Below are 20,532 nucleotides of genomic sequence, written 5' to 3'. Positions count from 1 at the left end.
CACCAATCACTGCTGCTTTGCATGCTAACTAAAATGCTTTTCGACAGACTTGCAGTCGAGATATGCTGGGGTAGACCAAGGCATATAAACATAACGATCTCTCAGATATTGTGACAAAAGATTGTTCTAGAACCCAATAATCTTTGAAACCAATTTTCTGTGTGCTGATACTTTGTACTATCACATTTTTCAGACAACTGTATAAAAAGAGGCTATGCGAGTAAAAATTCTATTCTAATTAAAATCCTTTTAGAAACACAGAAACATGACGGCAGATAAAGGCCTTATGACCCATCCAGTGTGCCCATCCTCTGTAACCCCTAATTCTTCCTGTTCCTAAGCTATCCCACATGCTTATCTCCCATGCCTTTTAAAATTCTGGAACAGTCCTCGACTCCACCACCCTTTCTGTGAAATAATACTTCCTTAGGTTACTCCTAAGCCTATTCCCTCTTAACTTTGTTGCATGCCCCCTCATTCCAGAGCTCTCCTTCTGAATCCATTTCAATTTAGGTATTGTTTTTGAAAAATTAAAAGCAAGCACAGTTAGAACAAAATACAATGTAATTTGCTTACATTTTTTTCCATGAGATGAGGCTACTATTTTTTTCCTTTCCTCCACTGTTGCTAGCCGTCTCCAAAGAGATGGGTACCTCTTATACAGAGAACCTCTGAACATACGCAAATAGTTTCCCACCTGCAAGCCAAACAAAGAGTGGTCATTTTCATAACCACCACCTAAAAAGGAAATCTCTTCTCTACCAGGATCCAGAAACACCCTCACTGATCACACAAAGACCAGCCATTTACCACTCTTTTCACTACAATTCAGATCCCAAAGCTAACTAGTCTCTGATAAGGTAAAAAGGCCCATGGCTCTCAGCACCTTTGCAGACTGATGTCACATGTTTATAAACATTTTAATTCAACCAAAAGCAGCAGCATCCAAACAGAGGGAATATTTTTTAGGGAACAAATATGAATCCCCTTTTCAGTTCTGATTTATATTTTGCTCCAATGCTAGTATTATTTAGAAGCAAGGTAGACTTGGGAAAGCTACCCATTATCCCTGGAAATGAGGCATGAGAAACTGATCTATCCTTTGGGATCCCGCTGGGTACTTGTTACCTAGACTGGCCACTGTCAGAGATAGGATATTGGGCTCATTAGCTGTTGGATCTGATCCTGCATTGTAGTGTTAAGTCAACTCTTCCCTTCCATTCTCACAACTACATGCTTATAGAAATGCAAATAGCATGTACTATTTCTCATATACAAGCTTTACATAAAGAATAAGTATGTTAGAGAAGACAAAGCCACTTAGGACTTAAAACTTTAACATAACTATGAAAAAGGATGTACACCATTTGATTCTAAAAGCACAACATAGCAGTGAGTGAAATGAATTACAGAAAAAAAAGAAAAAAGAAAAACAAGTCCTACATGAAAAGAGTGAACCATACATGAGATCTCATTAGGATCTTCACACCAGACAGGAAGCCGAGCCGGACCAACTAAAGCAAACACAATAGGTCCTGACAGACAAATTCAAAGGGCCATCAATGTGTAGATTTATTTATTTGTTAGATTTGTATCCCACATTTTCCCACCTATTTGTAGGCTCAATGTGGCTTACATAGTACCGGAAAAGCGTTTGCAGACACCGGTGAGAACAAATACAAAGTGATGTTATGGTAAGATAAAGTTACAGGCAAAAAGGGGCGAGAAATTTCAAATAATTAATTCACACATAAAATTTTTTATATTTAAAAGCATATCACAGTGGGGATTAGGGGCCTAGAAGTTAATCGAGGAGGGTGGGGGGTGCGCTTGAAGGTTCGATTGGGGGGGGGGACAGTTCCCTTGCACTGGCCCGGGCTCGAAGGCTCATCTCTTATACCTCAGCACAGAACGCCCTCTCCCCTTTGTCTGCTTCCCGTGTCCCCAGCGCAGGCCCCGGGCGTTTCACAGCGAACGTCCCAGACGCCAAGAAAGAACCACGCACCGGTGGCGGGTCGGTACCTCGGAGCCGATCATGAAGAACTCCCCATCCTCCTCCAGCTGGAACTTCACCGGCTTTTGGCCGAACGTTTTACTCAACGCCATTATCATCTTGGCAGCTTCTCGTCTCTTGCCTTGCCACTTACTGCTCGGGCACCCACCGCCGCGCGGCAGGCGAATCTCCTGAACGCGCAGGCGCCGAACTCCTCTGGTGACGGTCACGTGAGCTGCGCGCCAAACCAGTTTTCGCTTCCTATGCGCATACGCTGATGATTGAACCGAAGCTCTTTAACCTAAATGGTTGAGGTCTGCTCGTTGATGTCTCCTGTGGACGTGGTAGCTTTGCTGCTTGTGTGATAAGTATGTTTTTAGGAGGTGGCGTCTGGTTCTCCTCAGGGTTGCGCTATTATATTGCAGCTGTGTTTTGCACGTCGTTTTCCATTAAAACCGAACCTGTGGACAGGCCGCTGGTAGAAAAGTACTTATACACTTTGACCAAAAGAGACAGACATGTACATAACCATAGGTGCCAGCTGTGTGTGTACTCGGGCCACAGGTGGGCCAGGGCCCACCCAACAGTAGCATATGTTTAGTGGTAGCTGGCGGCGGTGGGTATCCCAAGCTCCACCAGTTGAAGCTGATGGTAACGAAAACACTACTTCCTCATCAACCCTCCAGACCGGTCAAGACGCTTGGGTTATGCTCGCCTACCAGCAGAGGGAGACTGAGAACACAAACTTGAAACTATGTACTTATAACCTGTGCCTAGCCATCTATAGCCAGTATTTTCTCAGTCTCAGCAGAGGGTAGACAGGCAGCCTGTGCAGCTTGCCCGATCTGGATAGGTTTTTGAGTTAATTTTCAGAGTTTTCCTTTGTTTCTGTGCTATTTTGGTGGATCCCCTGTGCCTGGAAGACTTTGGTGTGCTAGGGGTTGCGGGTCCGCTGGGGCCCGTCATTGTCCCCTTTGGGGTGTCACACCCGGGTGGCCGGGTCCCTCCCCCGGTCTGGCTCTCCGTTTGGGCAGCTTTGTGCCTCGGCTGCAGTTTGTATACTGCAGCCTTGAGTGCCGAATTGTGTTAGCAGCAGCAAGGCTCAAATGAAAGGCTGCAGTAAAGTTTAAAAAAAAAAAAAAAAAAAAAGTCAGACCCAAACGGGTGAGAGCGATTGGAGCTGCACTCCGGAGCCTCGGAGCTGTTCAGCAGTGAGTAAGGCGCTGACTTTCCTGCTCGGGTGAGTTTCTTGACTTTTACAATCGGGGCTCTTGTTTGGCGGTCAGCTGGGCTTGCGCTAATGTCAGGGAAACCGCTGAGGTGCCGGTCATGTGCGCGTCGGGGCGTCGACGCGGTGGGGAGCGTTTGCCGGTTTTGTGGGGAACCTAAGCCTCAATCCTCCGTTCCGCCGGTGTTGGCGGCGGAGGTTCCCGCGGCTAGCGTCTCGGAGGTTACGGCGCCTTTGATTAGCGGCCCTGCAGCGGTGCCGATTTTGGCGGGAACCGCCGCCATTTTGGATTCGGCGATACTCGGGCCTGGGAGAGTCGGAGGACTGCCGGGCAGCCAATTTCCAGCGCCTTCGGGGGGTGATGCCTCAGGTAGGAGCGGGTTTCCCCCGGATTTCATTTGGAGTTTATATCAGGCTTGGCAGGCAGGGCCGTCCCGAGCGGAGCCCCTTAGCCTTGGAACGGGGGGGGGGGCTGGCGCGAAGAGACCACGTGTAGAGTGGTCTGAGGATTTTGAAGGTTTTTCCCCCCCGGATTCGGAGGGCGACTTTAGCCTCCTAGAAGAGGAGGAGGGGTCGTTGGCTGGATATGATAAGGAGCTTGCGCTGCCTGGGGAGGATCCCTCGGTGGTGCGCATTTTTCAGCGAGATGAATTGTCGGATCTTATTGATCAGGTGGCTGCGACCCTCAAATTTGATCCGGCGGCAGCTCCGTTAGAGGCCGGAAAGCAGGATCCGTTGGTTAAGGGGATCAGACGGGTGTCTTGTTCTTTCCCTATGAATGCGGATCTGAGGGAAATGATTACTCAGGAGTGGCAGGCGCCGGAGGCGCCGTGTAAAGTGGCTCGGGCCATGGCTAAGCTTTATCCCCTGCCGCAGGAAGATAGAGATTCGCTCAAGCCCCCGACCGTGGATGCCGTGGTTACGGCAGTGACCAAGGCCACGGCGATTCCGGTGGACGGAGGGGCTGCGTTGCGAGACCCTCAGGACAGGAAATTGGAAACTTTCCTGAAGCGCAGTTTTGATTTGTCGGCCCTGGCGTTACAGGCGTCGGTCTGTGGAGGGCTAGTGGCGCGGGCTTGTTTCCGCTGGGCGGAACGGCTCTTAGATAGCCCGCCAGGGGACAGAGGCTCTTTGACTCAAGATCTGGCTAAGTTGGAGTTGGGTTCCTCCATTTTGGCGGATGCACTGTATGATTTGTTGCGGGCCTCGGCGAAGAACATGTCTCTAGCGGTGGCAGCCCGTCGGGCCCTGTGGTTGCGAGGCTGGATGGCGGATGCTGCGTCCAAGGCCAAGCTGTGTTCGCTCCCGTTTAAAGGCTCTTTGCTGTTTGGTGAAGAGTTGGATAAGTTGGTAAGAGGTCTTACTGATGCCAAGGTCCCTCGGCTTCCGGAACTTCGCCCTAAGGCTTCTAGAGGTTCCGCGGGTCGCGGTCGTTTTCAGGAAGCAAAGCGGTATCGGCCGGGTAGGTATTCTGGTGGGACTAGGGGTCGTTTCTTTCAGAGAACTCAGTCCTTTCGCGGTGGCCGTCGTGGAGGGCGAGGTTCCTCTTTGGGAGCGTCCGGTGCGTCCCGTCCTTCTCAATGATGGTTTGGGGGCCCAGTCTCTGGTTCGCGTGGGGGCTCGCTTACGCTTGTTTTACCAGAGGTGGGTCCAGATCACGTCAGACCAGTGGGTGCTGCAGATAATCCGAGACGGGTACGCGCTGGAATTCGACAGGCCTCTGTCCGACTTCTTCCTAGTGTCTCCCTGTCATTCAAGGCGCAAGGCGAGAGCAGTCCGCGATACTCTGTCACGTCTGATAGCTTTAGGGGCTGTAGTCCCTGTTCCTCCAGCAGAGAGAGGAAAGGGATGTTATTCCATATACTTCGTGGTACCCAAAAAAGAGGACGCTTTTCGTCCCATTTTGGATCTCAAGAAGGTCAATGCAGCCCTAAAGGTTCCTTCCTTTCGGATGGAGACGTTACGCTCAGTCATAGTAGCGGTTCAGGAAGGGGAATTTCTGACTTCTCTAGATCTGACGGAAGCTTACTTGCACATTCCCATCCTGGAGGCGCATCAGCGTTTTCTTCGCTTTGTGGTGCTAGGGAGACATTTTCAGTTTTGCGCGCTTCCCTTTGGACTGGCCACCGCTCCTCGCACCTTCTCCAAGGTGATGGTCGTGGTGGCAGCAGCTCTTCGCTTGCAGGGCATTTTGGTGCACCCGTACCTAGACGACTGGTTGATTCGGGCCAAATCAAAGGCGGAGAGCGAGGAGGTCACCGGTCGGGTGGTGTCCTTTTTGCAATCTCTGGGCTGGGTTGTCAATCTGGCCAAGAGTCACCTAGTGCCGTCGCAGTCTCTCGAGTATCTGGGAGTCCGGTTCGACACGAAGAGAGGTCGGGTGTTCTTGACTCCCTCTCGCATGTCCAAGCTGCAGGCTCAGATCCGTCTTTTCCGAGTCCAGAGGGCGCCGTCGGCGCGGGAGTATCTTCAAGTGTTGGGTCTGATGGCCGCATCGATAGAGGTAGTTCCTTGGGCCAGAGCGCATATGAGGCAGCTGCAGGGTGCTTTGTTGTCTCGTTGGTCCCCTCAGCTTCAGGATCTGGAGGAGAGGCTCGCTCTGTCGGAGGTTGTGCGTCGCAGTCTCAGCTGGTGGCTCCATTCTCCGAACCTAGTGAAGGGCATGCCGTTGGCCGCTCCTCAGTGGGTGGTGATGACCACGGATGCGAGTCTGTCAGGCTGGGGAGCGCATTGTCTGGGACAGGTGGCCCAGGGACGTTGGACAGTGGAGGAGGCGTGTTGGTCCATCAATCGTCTGGAGACACGTGCAATTCGGTTGGCTCTTCGGTCCTTTCACTGTCTGTTAGTCGGCAAGGCTGTCAGGGTTCTGTCCGACAATGCCACAGCCGTGGCATATGTGAATCGACAGGGAGGAACGAAGAGTCCCGGGTTAGCACTAGAGGCGGCAGAGTTGCTGGTGTGGGCAGAGGCACATCTGCAGAGTCTCTCGGCGGGACACGTGGCAGGGGTGGACAACGTGAGCGCGGATTATCTAAGCAGGCACACGTTGGATCCCGGAGAGTGGGCTCTCCACCCCTCCGTGTTCGAGCGGATAGTGGTGCAGTGGGGTCGGCCGGTGTTGGATCTCATGGCGTCGTCCGCCAATGCGCAGGTCCCTCGGTTTTTCAGTCGTCGAAGAGATTCTCGAGCCGAGGGCATCGACGCGTTGGTCCTTCCGTGGCCGACTCAGCAGTTGCTCTACGTGTTCCCGCCGTGGCCGCTGGTAGGCCGAGTGGTTCAGCGGATCAGTCGTCACGCGGGATTAGTAGTCCTGATAGCGCCCAATTGGCCCCGGCGTCCGTGGTACGGAGATCTGATGCGGTTGCTGGTGCAGGATCCGATTCCCCTGGGGCCTCGGGTGAGATTGGTGCAGGGGCCGATCGAGATGGCCGACCCCTCTCCATTCTTGCTTACGGCCTGGCTCTTGAAAGGCACCGTTTAAGACATAAGGGTTTCTCGGCCAGGGTGATTGCTACGATGTTGCAGTCCCGTAAGAGGTCTACTTCCTTGGCATATGTGCGGGTGTGGCGCATTTTCGAGAATTGGTGTCAAGAGCGGGGCTATGCCCCATTGCGCGTGTCAGCGGTTGAGGTGTTGGATTTTCTTCAGGATGGTTTGGACAGAGGGCTTTCGCTTTCCTCTCTGAAGGTGCAGGTTGCAGCCTTGTCTTGTTTTAGAGGTAAGGTTCGGGGAGTATCCTTGGCGGCTTCTCCGGACGTGGGGCGGTTCTTGAAGGCAGTGAAGTTGCTTCGGCCGCCTTGCCGTCCGGTGGTTCCGCCTTGGGATTTAAATCTGGTCTTGGAGGCTCTGGTGGCGCCTCCGTTTGAACCTTTGCCTTCCATTACGTGTAAGGATCTTACTTTAAAGACAGTCTTTTTGGTGGCTGTTTCTTCGGCACGTAGGATTTCGGAACTTCAGGCTTTATCTTGCAGAGAGCCTTTTCTGTCCTTTGCCAAAGAGAAAGTGACTTTACGCACGGTTCCTTCCTTTGTTCCTAAGGTGGTGTCTTCCTTTCATGTCAATCAGGTGATTTCGTTGCCAGTGTTGGGTGATCGTGCCGGGGATTCCACGCAGCGTCGTTTAGCTAAGTTGGATGTGCGGCGCGTGTTGCGGTCCTATTTGAGCAGAACACAAGATTTTCGATCCTCGGACAGGTTGTTTGTTTTGTTTGGAGGTCCCAAGAGAGGAGAAGCTGCTTCCAAGGCCACTCTGGCTAGATGGTTGAAGGAGACTATTGCTTCGGCTTATTTGTTGAAGCGTCGGCCGGTGCCCTCTTTACTTAAGGCACATTCTACGCGGGGAGTAGCTGCTTCATGGGCAGAGAGTAGTTTTATTCCGCCGCAAGAGATTTGCAGGGCTGCGGCGTGGTCCTCTATCCATTCCTTCGTGAAGCATTACAGACTTGATGTTCAGGCGAAAGAAGATGCTCGGTTTGGAGCGGCGGTGTTGTCTTCTGCTTTACGAGGGTCCCGCCCTTAGTTGGGATACTGCTTTGGTACGTCCCAAGCGTCTTGACCGGTCTGGAGGGTTGATGAGGAAGGTGAAATTAGGCCTTACCTGCTAATTTTCTTTCCTCTAGACCCTCCAGACCGGTCAAGAGCCCGCCCGTTCTTTTCGCAGAAGTATTCAGCCGTCCGTTCTTTTCGCAGAAGTATTCCTCAGCCGGGTCTTTGCATAGCAGTATTTTGAGCCGTATATATGGATAGCAGTATTTTGAGCCGTGTTCTGCTAGGACTATTCCTTAAGGTTTGTGTGGTCAGAGAGAATTCTTTGACTCTAAGACATTACAGAGCGGGACGCTGTGACGTCTCGTCTGTTTTCAGCACACTGTTGGTACTTGTCCTTGGGTTTTCCAGGTACAGGGGTTTCTAGTTTCAGAGTTGTGTTTTTATTCTCTGCTTTGCTATGTGTATACTGGCTATAGATGGCTAGGCACAGGTTATAAGTACATAGTTTCAAGTTTGTGTTCTCAGTCTCCCTCTGCTGGTAGGCGAGCATAACCCAAGCGTCTTGACCGGTCTGGAGGGTCTAGAGGAAAGAAAATTAGCAGGTAAGGCCTAATTTCACCTTTTCATGATACCGGCACCTGCGCATGCTCAGTTTTCAGCGCATGCCTGCTGCAGACTGCCAAGGTGGAAAGAAGTATTTTCCTGCCAGCTGAGATATTTTTTTTGGGTGGTGGTGGGGGCACACTTGGTGCCCACCCACTTCTTGCCTAGGCCCACCCAAAATCTGTTGTCTGGCTACGCCCCTGACTCGGGCATCCCCAATATTGAGCATATGCCATATCTTAGTCCAAGGACGAGTAATTTGTGATGGGTTCTGCACTCCCAATCATTCTAAAAGTTGGCTAAGTTGGCTCCTGTGTAAGTAAGTGCCTGTTAGTAAACAATGGCGCCTGCATCAGTTGAACTGTAAATCAAATTCTCAAAAAAAAACCCCCCTGATTTCAATGGAAGTAATTGAGCCAGCCGGGTTTTACTTCCATTAAAGCAATGGAAGTAAAACCCGGCTGGCTCAATCCGTCCTCCTTTTTCTGGAGCCATATGGTAACCCTAAGGGACCCTGATGATTGTATCAGCCATGAACACAAATAACCTGGCCTACAATGGGATTGCATGTATGCTAGGGGCAACAGGGACAGCTGCACAAGGCCCTACGCTTTAACTGAGTCAGCTTTGCAACTGGCGGGCTGGCCAAAAGTTAAAAGCGTCTTTTTCCTTTCCATCTCCTCCCTCCCTCCCTTGGCAATGGCCTACAATGGGATTGCATGTATGCTAACGGCCAGCCTGAAGCAGGGGCAACAGGGACAGCTGCACAAGGCCCTACGCTTTAAATGAGTCAGCTTTGCAACTGGTGGGCTGACCAAAAGTTAAAAGCTTCTTTTTCCTTTCCATCTGCTCCCTCCCTCCTTTGGCAATTAGAACTGCTAAGGCTGACCATGTACATTCTCATGCAGCTTGTGGAACCAGAGCTAATTCATGATGTGTGCAGGTTGGTTTCAGAACTTGCATCCTGGTGCCTTCTGGTATTTGTAATTCTGCGATTTTGAACCTGGCATGATGGGTACCAAAATATATCAGAAGAAGATGTTTTAAAGTCAGCCTGATGGTAAACCATTCAACCATAAACTTTGTAATTTGGCAACTTGATCATAGGCAGTATGCACCACATGCATCCTGTGAGTGTGAATCAGGGTCAAAGACTCATCTCACAGGGTTTTTGGTGCAGACTGTGCAGGTTTGTGGTACAGAGATGTCAAGGGTGAACCGTCCCAAAGAGTCTTCAGACAGTGAAAATAAGAATAGCCATACAGGGTCAGACCAATGGTCCATCGAGCCCAGTATCCTGTTTCCCCACAGTGGCCAATCGAGGTCACAAGTACCTGGCAGAAACCCAAATAGTAGCAACATTTCATGCTACCAATTCCAGAGGAAGCAGTGGCTTCCTCCTGTGTTTATCTCAATAGCAGACTATAGCCTTTTCATCCAGGAACTCCAACCTTTTTTTAAACCCAGATACCCTAACCACTGTTACCTCATCTTCTGGCAACAAGTTCCAGAGATTAACTATTCGTTGAGTGAAAAATGATTTACTTCTATTTGTTTTAAAAGTATTTCCATGTAACTTGAGTGTCCCCTAGTATTTGTACTTTTTGAAAGAGCAAAAAACCAGTTCACTTTTACCCATTCTACATCAGTAAGGATTTTATAGACCTCAATCATATCTCCCCTCGGCTGTCTCTTTTCCAAGCTGAAGAACCCTAATGTGCAACTTTCTTTAAATTAATCACCTTATTTTCCAACTCCTCTTATTTATTTATTATTTATCTTACCTATCTGTATGCTCCTCCTTTGCTTATACCCTATGCTGTCTATTAAAATGTTGTATTATGTACTGTTTTGATATTGTAAGTAGTGTACTGTGCCATACTTTGTATTGTTTGAATATTTTTACTGCTGTAATTGTCTTGCTTATGTTTGATTTATTCTTACTGTACACCGCCTTGAGTGAATTCTTTCCTCATATGAAAAGAGTTCCATCCCCTTTGTCATTATGGTTAGTTACTCTTTTTTGAGCCTTTTCTAATTCCATTATATCTTTTTTCAACAACATATGTGACTTTTCAATTATTTAAATTACTACTATGTTCATTATATTGTATACATAACACAATATAAACTTAATATGTTTAACTCTATTTATTTTACATTCTGTGATGAACCCCGTTTGAGATCACATCTGCTTTATTCTTGATGTAAAATAAATAGAGTTAAACATATTAAGTTTATATTGTGTTATGTATACAATATAATGAACATAGTAATAATTTAAATAATTGAAAGGTCACATATGTTGTTGATTGTTATACTAAGTGACTAGTTGAAAAGATTTCTAACCCTTGTATTGGTAGTAAAATTATATCTTTTTTGAGATAGTGAACAGAATTCAATGCAATAAGCAAGTTGAGTTTGCACCATGGAGCAATACAGAGGCATTATAGTATTCCTGGTACTACTTACCATCCCTTTCCTAATCCACAACAGAACATTGCCTTCTATCCCATGACTTAAATTTTCTCAAGAGTCTCTCATGAGGAACTTTGTCATAAGTTTTCCAAAAATCTAGATACAGTACATCCACCAGCTCACCTTCATCAACATGTTTTTCACACCTTCAAAGAAATGAAGCAAATTGGTGAGACAAGACTTGCCCAAGATCAGGAGTAGCAGCAGGATTTGAACTGGGTTTCCTTAGTTGTCAAGCCAGTACTCTAACCACTAGGCTATTCCTCCACTGTCTCTAGCTCACTTCCTTGAATAGTGAATCATATAGTGTATGCCATTTACTATCTAATCTCATGAGTGTTAAGCTCTGGAGTGGATGGCCACAGCAGTTACACTAAAATATCTTTTTAAAAAGGAACCACATGGCTCCAAGAAATGGTGGAGCTGATCAGGCATAATGTACATAAGTACATAAGCATAAGCACTGCCACTGCCAATCCAGGCCCCAAGAACCTGACAAAACCCCCAAATTTAATAACGATCAATGGACTTTTCCTTCAGGAATCTGTCCAGACCCCCTTTAAACTCAGCAAGGCCAACTGCCGTCACTACCTTCTCCGGCAATGAGTTCTAGAGTCTAACCACGCGCTGAGTAAAGAAAAACTTTCTCCAATTTGTTTTAAACCTACCACATTCTAATTTCATCTTGTGTCCCCTGGTTCTATTATTGTTAGAAAGCGTAAACAAACGCTTCACATCTGTCCGCTCTACCCCACTCATTGTTTTGTACACCTCTATCATATCACCCCTCAGCCGCCTTTTCTCCAGGCTAAAGAGTCCTAGCCTTCTTAACCTCTCCTCATAAGGTAGTCGTCCCATCCCTTTTATCATTTTCGTCGCCCTTCTCTGCACCTTCTCCAATTTCTTAATATCTATTTTGAGATGAGGCGACCAGAACTGAACACAATACTCCAGGTGCGGTCGCACCATGGAGCGATATAACGGCATAACATCCTCATGCTTGTTTTCCATCCCTTTTCTAATAATACTCAACATTCTGTTCGCCTTCTTAGCCGCACCAGCACATTGAGCAGAAGATTTCAACGTCCTATCCACGATGACTCCCAGATCCCTTTCTCGGTCCGTAACTCCTAAAGCGGAACCTTGCATGACATAGATGTAATTCGGGTTCCTCCTTCCCACGTGCATCACTTTGCACTGGTCAACGTTGAACTTCATCTGCCATTTGGACGCCCAATCCTCCAGTCTCATGAGGTCCTCTTGTAATCTTTCACACTCCTCCTGTGACGAGACGACCCTGGATAACTTTGTGTCATCTGCGAATTTAATTACCTCACTAGTTACTCCCATCTCAAGGTCATTTATAAATATGTTAAAAAGCAGCGGTCCCAGCACAGACCCCTGAGGGACCCCACTAACTACCCTTCTCCATCGAGAATAATGACCATTCAACCCTACTCTCTGCTTCCTATCCTTTAACCAGCTCTTAATCCATAATGATACACTGCCTCCGATCTCATGACTCTCCAGTTTCCTTTGGAGTCTTTCATGTGGCACTTTGTCAAACGCCTTCTGAAAATCTAGATATACAATATCGACCGGCTCCCCTGGAGAAGTGCCATGGTGTGCATGGTTTATATCTAGACAGATTTACAATGATTAAACAAAAGGCAGCATAAAACATTTGCTTTTCTTTTATGCCTCTGAAAGAATACAGACAGAGAGAGGACAATATGAGACAGTTTTTAAAGGAATTTGCGTAGGTAATATAAATTTTCTAGACTGAAAATTGCTCTCCTGTGGCTAAGGGGCCCTTTTACTAAATCTTACCAAACGCTACATGTTAAGAAGCCCATTTTACACCAGTGGGTTTCTTAGCATTTAGCGCCTGTTAAGCTTTAGTAAAAGGGCCCCTAAATTATGAGCATATGCTGCAGATCATATGCACCTGTAGCTACAGAGAAAAGGGAAATAGCAGGGGGAGGCAAAGTGCACAGAAGGATGTGTTCAGCTTTCTTCCTAATGCTTAGGCTTGACTTGGCGTCTCTGGTGGTAGCTTTCCTGTAGTCTGCCTGTACCCTATCAAGATCTGTTCATCGATGCAACTTCCAAATTTGGACATAATACTTTACTAACAGGTACAACCGAAGAAAATTCATTTATTGATACACATATAAAAAAGGCCTCATACACATTGTACAAATACTTACAGGTTAACTCCTTCAAAAGCAAACCACATGTCACAAGAGACATTCAAACAATAAAAATGTAAGGAAATGGTTCCCAGAGTTGTGGCTGGAATGAGGTAAATGGTTAAGGCCTGGAAAAGGAGGGCTGGAATAACCACCACTCTTCCTCAAGAATGGTTTCGGTCAGCACAATGCAGGAAAAGAACAGAGGAATCAGACAGTGCCTTTACACAGATGCAGTGCTGTTACATTCCCTACAGTGCACTGAGAGACATACAGCTGTTACATTCCCTGTAGTATACTGACACTGCTGCTACATCCTTTGCAGTGCATCCCTGCAGTACACAGACACAGATAAAATGCTGTTACTTTCACTACAGTGCACTGACACATAGCTTCCCCCCCCCCTCCCGTGCAGTGTACTGATACAGACACACTACTGTTACAGATACAATTAGTACTGTTATACCCTCTGCAGTGCAATGCAGCAAATACAGTGCTGTTACATCTCTTGCAGTGCACTGACACGGAGACAGTGCTGTTACATTCCCTGCAGTGCACTGTTGCAGATACAATGCTGATCCTGCTCCTGACCCCTATGGCATATACTGTAAGCACCACTCAGGAAACAAGAAGGAAGAGGAGGAAAGAATGAGAGATAGTAATGAGATGGAGATGAGAAAGTGAGGAGAAGGAGGTAAAGCAAATAAAGGAAGCTAGTAACGGTACAGACAAGTCCGGCACAGTGTCCTGCACTGACAAGCACAGACCTTGACAACATAAAAAGTATACATTTTACAAGTCAGTATAAAATAACCCCTCAGTTCTTGTGATAATACAAGAACAGTTCCATAGTCCGATTCACCTTTCTTATCATTTTTAGCCATAGAGAGGGGAAACTGCTATTCACTTTAGATCTCAATAGAGGACTTCTTCACCTGGTAGCCACTGGAGCTGCTAAGTCTGCTTGGAGTCAAGAAGGTTACTACCAGGTTAGGCATTTACTGCTTGGCATATTTTCATTAAAGGCAGGAATACTGATCTTTTCCAGTACAAAATGGGTGAAGGGAACTATGTGGATGAAGGTAATGAGAAAGAGAACAGGGCATTTTGGAACTATGGAATGAAACACCATTAGGTCTGGGATTCCATTCTTACAGGATGCAAGAACCCAGGTGTCTCTGGTTTGTGGATGCCATTCCCTCTCCAGACTGCTACCAGTGCCTTCAGTCAAGCCTCCTGAGGTGTCTGAGACCAAGAGAAAACCTTCTTCCACATAATGGGCAGGATCTTGGACAATTCAGCTAAAAGACTTTAGATACAAAGCCAGTCGTCTGTCCTGACTGCAAAATACCAATGATGGCAGAGGCCAGGAGAGGTGGGTATAATGTTGGGGGGAAGGTGGGGGAGGAAGTAGCTCATTGCACACACTCTTTCCATATTCAGCGGAAGAAATTAACTGCAGCAGGAGTCACTGGGCAGTTGAAGAAGTCCTGACTGGTCTGGCGTGGGTAACCTATCACTTTCACTTGAAGGGGGTCAAACTTCCAGTAGTGTCTGCCTTTCAGGAAATATGCGTAGCCTGCAGAGAAGAAAGTAAAAAGCAGTTGGAGAAAGAAAGACAGTTTGAGGTCTACCACTACCCCACCCAGAACAGTTGTAGTACAAGCTACAAACACATACCCCTGACTTTATGCTCGAATTTCCAACTAGCACACAAATTAGAATAAGGTTTGTTGTGCTTGTAAATTAACTCAATAATTGGCTGTTAATTTGAATTAACAGCCAATTACTGGCACCAATTAGCAGTTACATGTATAATAGTCCTTAGTCACTATTCTAAGTTTCATGCTCAAATTCCAAAGTGTGCAACTTCAAGGGGAGTGTAGATCTGGGAGGAGCATGAGCGGATTGGGGGCATGCCAGGCAGTTACGTGTATGAGTTATAGAATACTATAATTTATGCGCCTAACTACCTACAGTTAGGTGTGAGCATTTGTGCCTCCAGTTATTTGCCACCTCTCCCAAAAAGAAGTTTGATCTGAAGCAGGTCACAATGAAATAATACTATAGTCACATATATCAACAAACTAATGATACAGCAGTAAAATACAGGCAGAAATCAAGTTGTAAAGCTTCTCTCTAATGTATAAATACATCATATCGCTAATGTATGAATACATCAAACAAATAGATTAAGCAGTGATGCTTCAGGAGCTGAAACATCAGTGTAAATCTGGAAAAAGTGCTAGATGAAACTGGCAAACTTTAAACACTAGCAAAGCATTAAGACTTAATTCCTGGGGACTGGAGGGTGGTCAGTGTAATGCTGATTTTCAGTATATATGTAGTTAAGTTTATTGCCAAGGGTAGGGTGGAGAGGGTTAACATGCATACTTTAGAAAATACGCACATAAAATAGACCAGAAAATTTGTATGTGCTAAATTACAGGTTGTAAGTAAACGTGTGTGGGTGTAGGTGAACACATCCATGGCAATGAGGTGAACAATGTAAGCTATCACTGCTAATCTGCATCATACAGAATGAACAATAAATCCAAAACAACTGCCCATCACACACTGCACGTTATATGGCTGCCCCCAAATGCGCAGGCAGTAAATACAAACAGATCAACAAAACACCAAGAGCTTTATTGTGGAAAGGCCCCAACATTGCCAGGTTTTGTGACATTCACAGCGTTGCCATAAAATATTGTGAGAATCTTACCCCTGATGCAGGCAATCTTGCCAAAACCTGTCTGTTGGGGCCTTTCCACAATAAAGCCCTTGGTGATGACCTGGTTGTGTTTCTATCACTTCCTTTGACCACTTCTGTTTTACTTGCACTAGTGGTTTACTACTGACAGAGGTCACCTTCTTTTTCTCTTACGTGCAAATGTGTGCATCTACTTTCCTCAAAGGAAAAGTATTCATATTCAGGATATGAGGCCTATTAGAATATTACCCTTCCTATGTCTTTTTTCTTTAACACTGTATGGAGGGAGAGGGTTGCATTTTTATGGGTTTATGTTATTAGTTGGAGTAGTGGTTTTCAGCTTTCAAATCAATTTGTTCCAAATATTAATCTAGCCACTGTATTTTGTGCTGTTTGAAGTTTCTTTTGTAGTTGTTCCCTGCATAAATGCTGTAATCTGCGTGGGCAAGGACCATGGATTGGATTAAAGTGCGGAAAATATCTCTCAGGAAGTAGTTTTTTTATGTGCTTCAGTTTCCACATGGTTTGGAACATTTTTTTTGCTGTGGTTGAGATTTGGTTGTTGAATGATAGGGATGTACCCATGACATTAATGTTTGTGAAACGTTCTGTGTTGTGTGATGATGATGTGACTACCAGGCAGTGCTTTTTTTTTTTTCCTTGTTCAGTTTGAGCTTAAACAATGATGCCCAGGATTCCATTATGTTTATGCCATCACTAATTCTGGTTGCAATTTCATGCAAGTTCTTCTTAAATGGTATGTATATGGACACATCATCAGTGTATATGAGGGGGTTAAATCCTTGTTTGGATAGTGTATGGGCAAGGGGGGCCATCATCAAGTTGAAAAGCGCTGGTGACAACTGCGATCCTGGGGGGACCCTACATTCTGCTTTCCATGGGGGAGAAAGAGAGGAAGTTGTCTTCACTTGGTAGGATCTTTTGGTAAGGAAGCCTAGTATCCAGTCAAGCACCTTTCCACCAATGCCAATTTTATCAAGTATTCTTTTGAGGATTTGATGGTCGACCACGTCAAATGCACTTGACATGTCAAAGTGTAGTAGGAGAATGCTTTTACTGGTTGAAATTTCTTTTTTTAAGTTAGCCAGTAATGTAATAAACACTGTTTCGGTATTATGATGGGGTCTGAAACCTGATTGGGATTCATGTAGTATAGAGAATTTGTTAATGTAGTCATTTAGTTGGTTGGCCACTATTCCTTCCATTATTTTAGTTGGTAGAGGTATGGATGCTACTGGTCTGCAGTTCGAGGTGTCTGTGATTTTTTTTCTTGATGTTCTTCGGTATTGGTGTGAGTAGAATATTGCCTTTTTAAAGTGGGAAACGGCCAACTTGGAACATGCAGTGTAGCTGTGAGGTAAGTTGGTTAATAAATCGGTCCAGGGCTACTTTTAGTTTGTGGTTAGGACATATATCTAGATTACATTAGGTGGAGGAGAATTTTCTTAATGCTTGTGCTACTGTCTCATATGTGGGTTGTGCGAAGGTGGTCCATGTCCTGTCGGAGCTTCTTCTGGGGAGAGATCTACTTTGTCAATGAGGGTTTCGAAGTTTGTGTCGTCATGTGTTAGATTCTTTCTTAGGTTAAGGATTTTATCTTCGAAGAATCTGGCAAGGTAGTTTGCTGACGGGGGAATCTTCATTCACCGTCGACAAGTGCTTGGTGTCTAAAAGATTATTTGTAAGTTTGTATAATTTCTTTGTGTCTTTGTTGCCTGTTCTTTAGTTTTAAACAATTTTATTGATGACCTATCACAGACAATACAATATTCATACGCTATGTTCAAGATACATCAGGAAACAAATGAACTACTTGTAATCATAACATAGAGGTAGCCATCACTTTTCTCTTTAGCTTCCTCCCTCCCTACTCCCAGCTATTTCTCTTTTATCCATACCTCTATATCCCTCCCCGCAACCCCCCTTCTGCCCTTCCTTACCCCTCTAATATTCCTCCCCCCTGCCTGTTCTTTATAGAATTTCTCTGGCAATGAATTCCAGAGTTTAATTACATGTTGAGTGAAGAAATATTTTTTTCCGATTCATTTTAAATTTACTAGTTTGTAGCTTCATTGCATTCTCCCTAGTCCTAATATTTTTGGAAAGAGTAAACAAACAATTCATGTCTACCTGTTCCACTCCACTCATTATTTTATAGACCTCTTATCATATCTCCCCTCAGCCGTCTTTTCTTCAAGCCCCAGCTGCTTTAGCCTTTCCTCATAGGGAAGTCGTCCCATCCCCTTTATCATTTTTGTTACCCTTCTCTGTACCTTTTCTAATTCCACTATATCTTTATTGAGATGCGGTGACCAGAATTGAACACAGTATTCAAGTTGCGGTCACACCATGGAGCAATACAAATACATTATAATGTCCTCAGTTTAGTTTTCCATTCCTTTCCTAATAATATCTAACATTCTGTTTGCTTTCTTAGCTGCCGCTGCACACTGAGCAGAGGGTTTCAACATATCATCAATGATGCCTAGATCCCTCTGATCGGTGACTCCTAATGTGGAACCTTGCATTACATGGCATCACTTTGTACTTGCTCACATTAAACGTCATCTGTCATTTGGATGCCCAGTCTCGTAAGGTCCTCTTGTAATTTTTCACAATCCTCTTGCAATTTAACAACTTTGAATAACTTTGTGTCATCAGCAAATTTAATTACCTCACTAGTTATTCCCATCTTTAGATCATTTATAAATATGTTAAAAAGCAGCGATCCCAGCACAGACCTGTGGGGAACCCCACTATCTATCCTTCTCCATTGAGAATACTGACCATTTAACCCTACTCTCTGTTTTCTATATTTTAACCAGTTTTTAATCCATAATAGAACACTACCTCCTATCTCATGACTTTCCAATTTCCTCTGGAGTCTTTCATGAAGTACTTTATCAAATGCTTTTTAAAAATCCAGATACACAATATTGACTGGCTCACCTTATCCATGTCTGTTCACCCCTTCAAAGAAATGTAATAGATTGATAAGGCAAGAGTTCCCTTCACTAAATCCATGTTAGCTTTGTCTCATTAATCCATGCTTTTGAATAGGCTCTGTAATTTTGTTCTTTATAATAGTCTCTACCATTTTGCTTGGCAGCAACGTCAGGCTCACCAGTCTTTAATTTCCCGGATCACCTCTGGAACCTTTTTTAAAAAGCAGCATTACATTGGCCACCCTCCCTAGCATTTGTCTAATTTTAACTTTATATCTGTTGTGAGCTTCTTTCCATGCAATTTTGTTCCCATTTTGTTTTTTCCCCATGCTTGTTCTAGTCTTCTGCAGAGAGTTTTCATCGTTCTTAGTTCTTCATTGAACCATAGGATTGCTATGTGCCTCTGTCTGAACCTTGTTTTCATAGGGGCTGTTTTTTGTCCAGTATTTTGGTGCTTCTTTCATCCCATTCTGATAGGAATTCTTTTGTTTTGGTTGTTGGTGACCATTGGTTTTTGTCTATGGCTGTACAAAATTTGGTTGCATCAATCTTTCCTCGTGATTTGTATGACTTTCATGATTGTGTTGGGTTAGGTTTGTATTCTTTCCAGTAGAGGGTCATGTTAAGTTTAAAGTGATCAGACCAGGGAGTTTCCGTCCATTTTGGGTTCTGTATTTTGAAGTTGTCGTTATTTTGAAGTTGTCGTCTTGTGAGAATTTAAAGGTTAGTAGTTCTATGGCATGGCCTTTCACATGGGTCTTGGACACAGGAGGCTGTTGGAAGTCCCATAGTTGTAGGAATTCGATGCATTCTTTGGGGCTGTCTGTTTAACACTTGTGGGATTATTAACACATGTGTTTGAGATGAAGTCCATGAAGATTGTTTGCATTGTTTTCCAATTCCCTGGGGGTCTGTAGAAAAGCATACAGCACAGTTCGTTGAGTAGTATTTGGACTTTGATTTTAAATGAGGCAATTTCTAGTTGCAGTGTTATAGATTCCGCTGAGGTTTCAACCGTTAGGAAGGATCTGTATAATCGTGCTATTCCTCTGCCTCTTTTCCTTTTCTGGTCCAAGTGACTTGCCCAAGGTCACAAGGAGCTGCAGTGGGAATTGAATCCAGGTCACCAGGGTCAAAGCCTGCTGAACTAACCATAGGCTACTTCTCCACTCCATGACTGCACCTTGAGTACAGTGTGCAGCTCTAATAGCTCCATCTCAAAAAGGATAGAGTGAAACTAGAAAAGGTTCCAAGAAGATGATACAAATGATAAAGGAGACATAATACTTAAGAAGATGGACAAACAGGTTAGGGCTCTTCAGCTTGAAGAGAGGATGATTGAGAGGGGATATGATTGAAGTCTATAAAATTATGAGTGAGGTGGAGTGGTTAAATAGACAACAGTTGTTTAACTTGTCAAAAAGTACTAAGACAAGGAGACACCCCATAAAAGTTACATTCGCTTCCAAAAGATATGGTCAGGGCAGTTAGCATAGCTGAAATTAAAAAAGGACTTAGCAAGCTCCTGGAGGAAAAGTTCATCAACAGTTATTAGCCAGGCAGATGTAGGAAAAGCTGAAAGTAAGGAATCTGTTATTTGGGGCCTGTTCTAGTAATGCATTTGATATACTGCCTTTTTGTGATACAATCAAAGCAGTTTATATATTATATAAAGGTACTTCGTGTGTCCCTAGTGGGGTCACAATCTGGAGCAATGGATAGTTGGGCGACTTGCCCAGGGTCACAGGGAGCTGCATTGGGAACCGAACCTAGTCCCCTTGTGTGGCAAAACGGGATTTTTCTGCTTGTAAATTTTTATTATGTGCATTTCCCATGTTTGGCCAGCAGGCGGTGTCTGTTTCTTGCATTTAA

The 20,532-nt window shown here is 45.2% G+C and overlaps 2 protein-coding genes across 5 annotated transcripts in view; both read right to left on the bottom strand.

Annotated features, from left to right (window-relative positions):
* SMARCB1 (SWI/SNF related, matrix associated, actin dependent regulator of chromatin, subfamily b, member 1) overlaps positions 1-2,347 on the bottom strand; it is a 48,441-nt gene extending 46,094 nt beyond the window's left edge. Inside the window, exons 1-2 of one of the 2 annotated variants that reach the window (XM_030218481.1) lie at positions 2,023-2,347; positions 577-697 (exon numbers count right to left, since the gene is read on the bottom strand). In XM_030218481.1, the coding sequence (XP_030074341.1) occupies positions 577-697; positions 2,023-2,112 (211 nt within the window). In that variant the 5' untranslated portion in view covers positions 2,113-2,347. The remainder of the gene's footprint in view (positions 1-576; positions 698-2,022) is intronic. The other variant, XM_030218482.1, reaches the window with a different exon arrangement.
* Positions 2,348-12,719: 10,372 nt separating this feature from the next.
* MMP11 (matrix metallopeptidase 11) overlaps positions 12,720-20,532 on the bottom strand; it is a 50,255-nt gene continuing 42,442 nt past the window's right edge. For all 3 annotated transcript variants that reach the window (XM_030218478.1, XM_030218480.1, XM_030218479.1), the window contains one exon: positions 12,720-14,560. In XM_030218478.1, the coding sequence (XP_030074338.1) occupies positions 14,421-14,560 (140 nt within the window). In that variant the 3' untranslated portion in view covers positions 12,720-14,420. The remainder of the gene's footprint in view (positions 14,561-20,532) is intronic.

The sequence above is a fragment of the Microcaecilia unicolor genome, chromosome 11, assembly GCF_901765095.1.
Source record: "Microcaecilia unicolor chromosome 11, aMicUni1.1, whole genome shotgun sequence".
Classification (NCBI taxonomy): Eukaryota; Metazoa; Chordata; class Amphibia; order Gymnophiona; family Siphonopidae; genus Microcaecilia; species Microcaecilia unicolor.
This window is presented reverse-complemented; position numbering and strand designations above follow the sequence as displayed.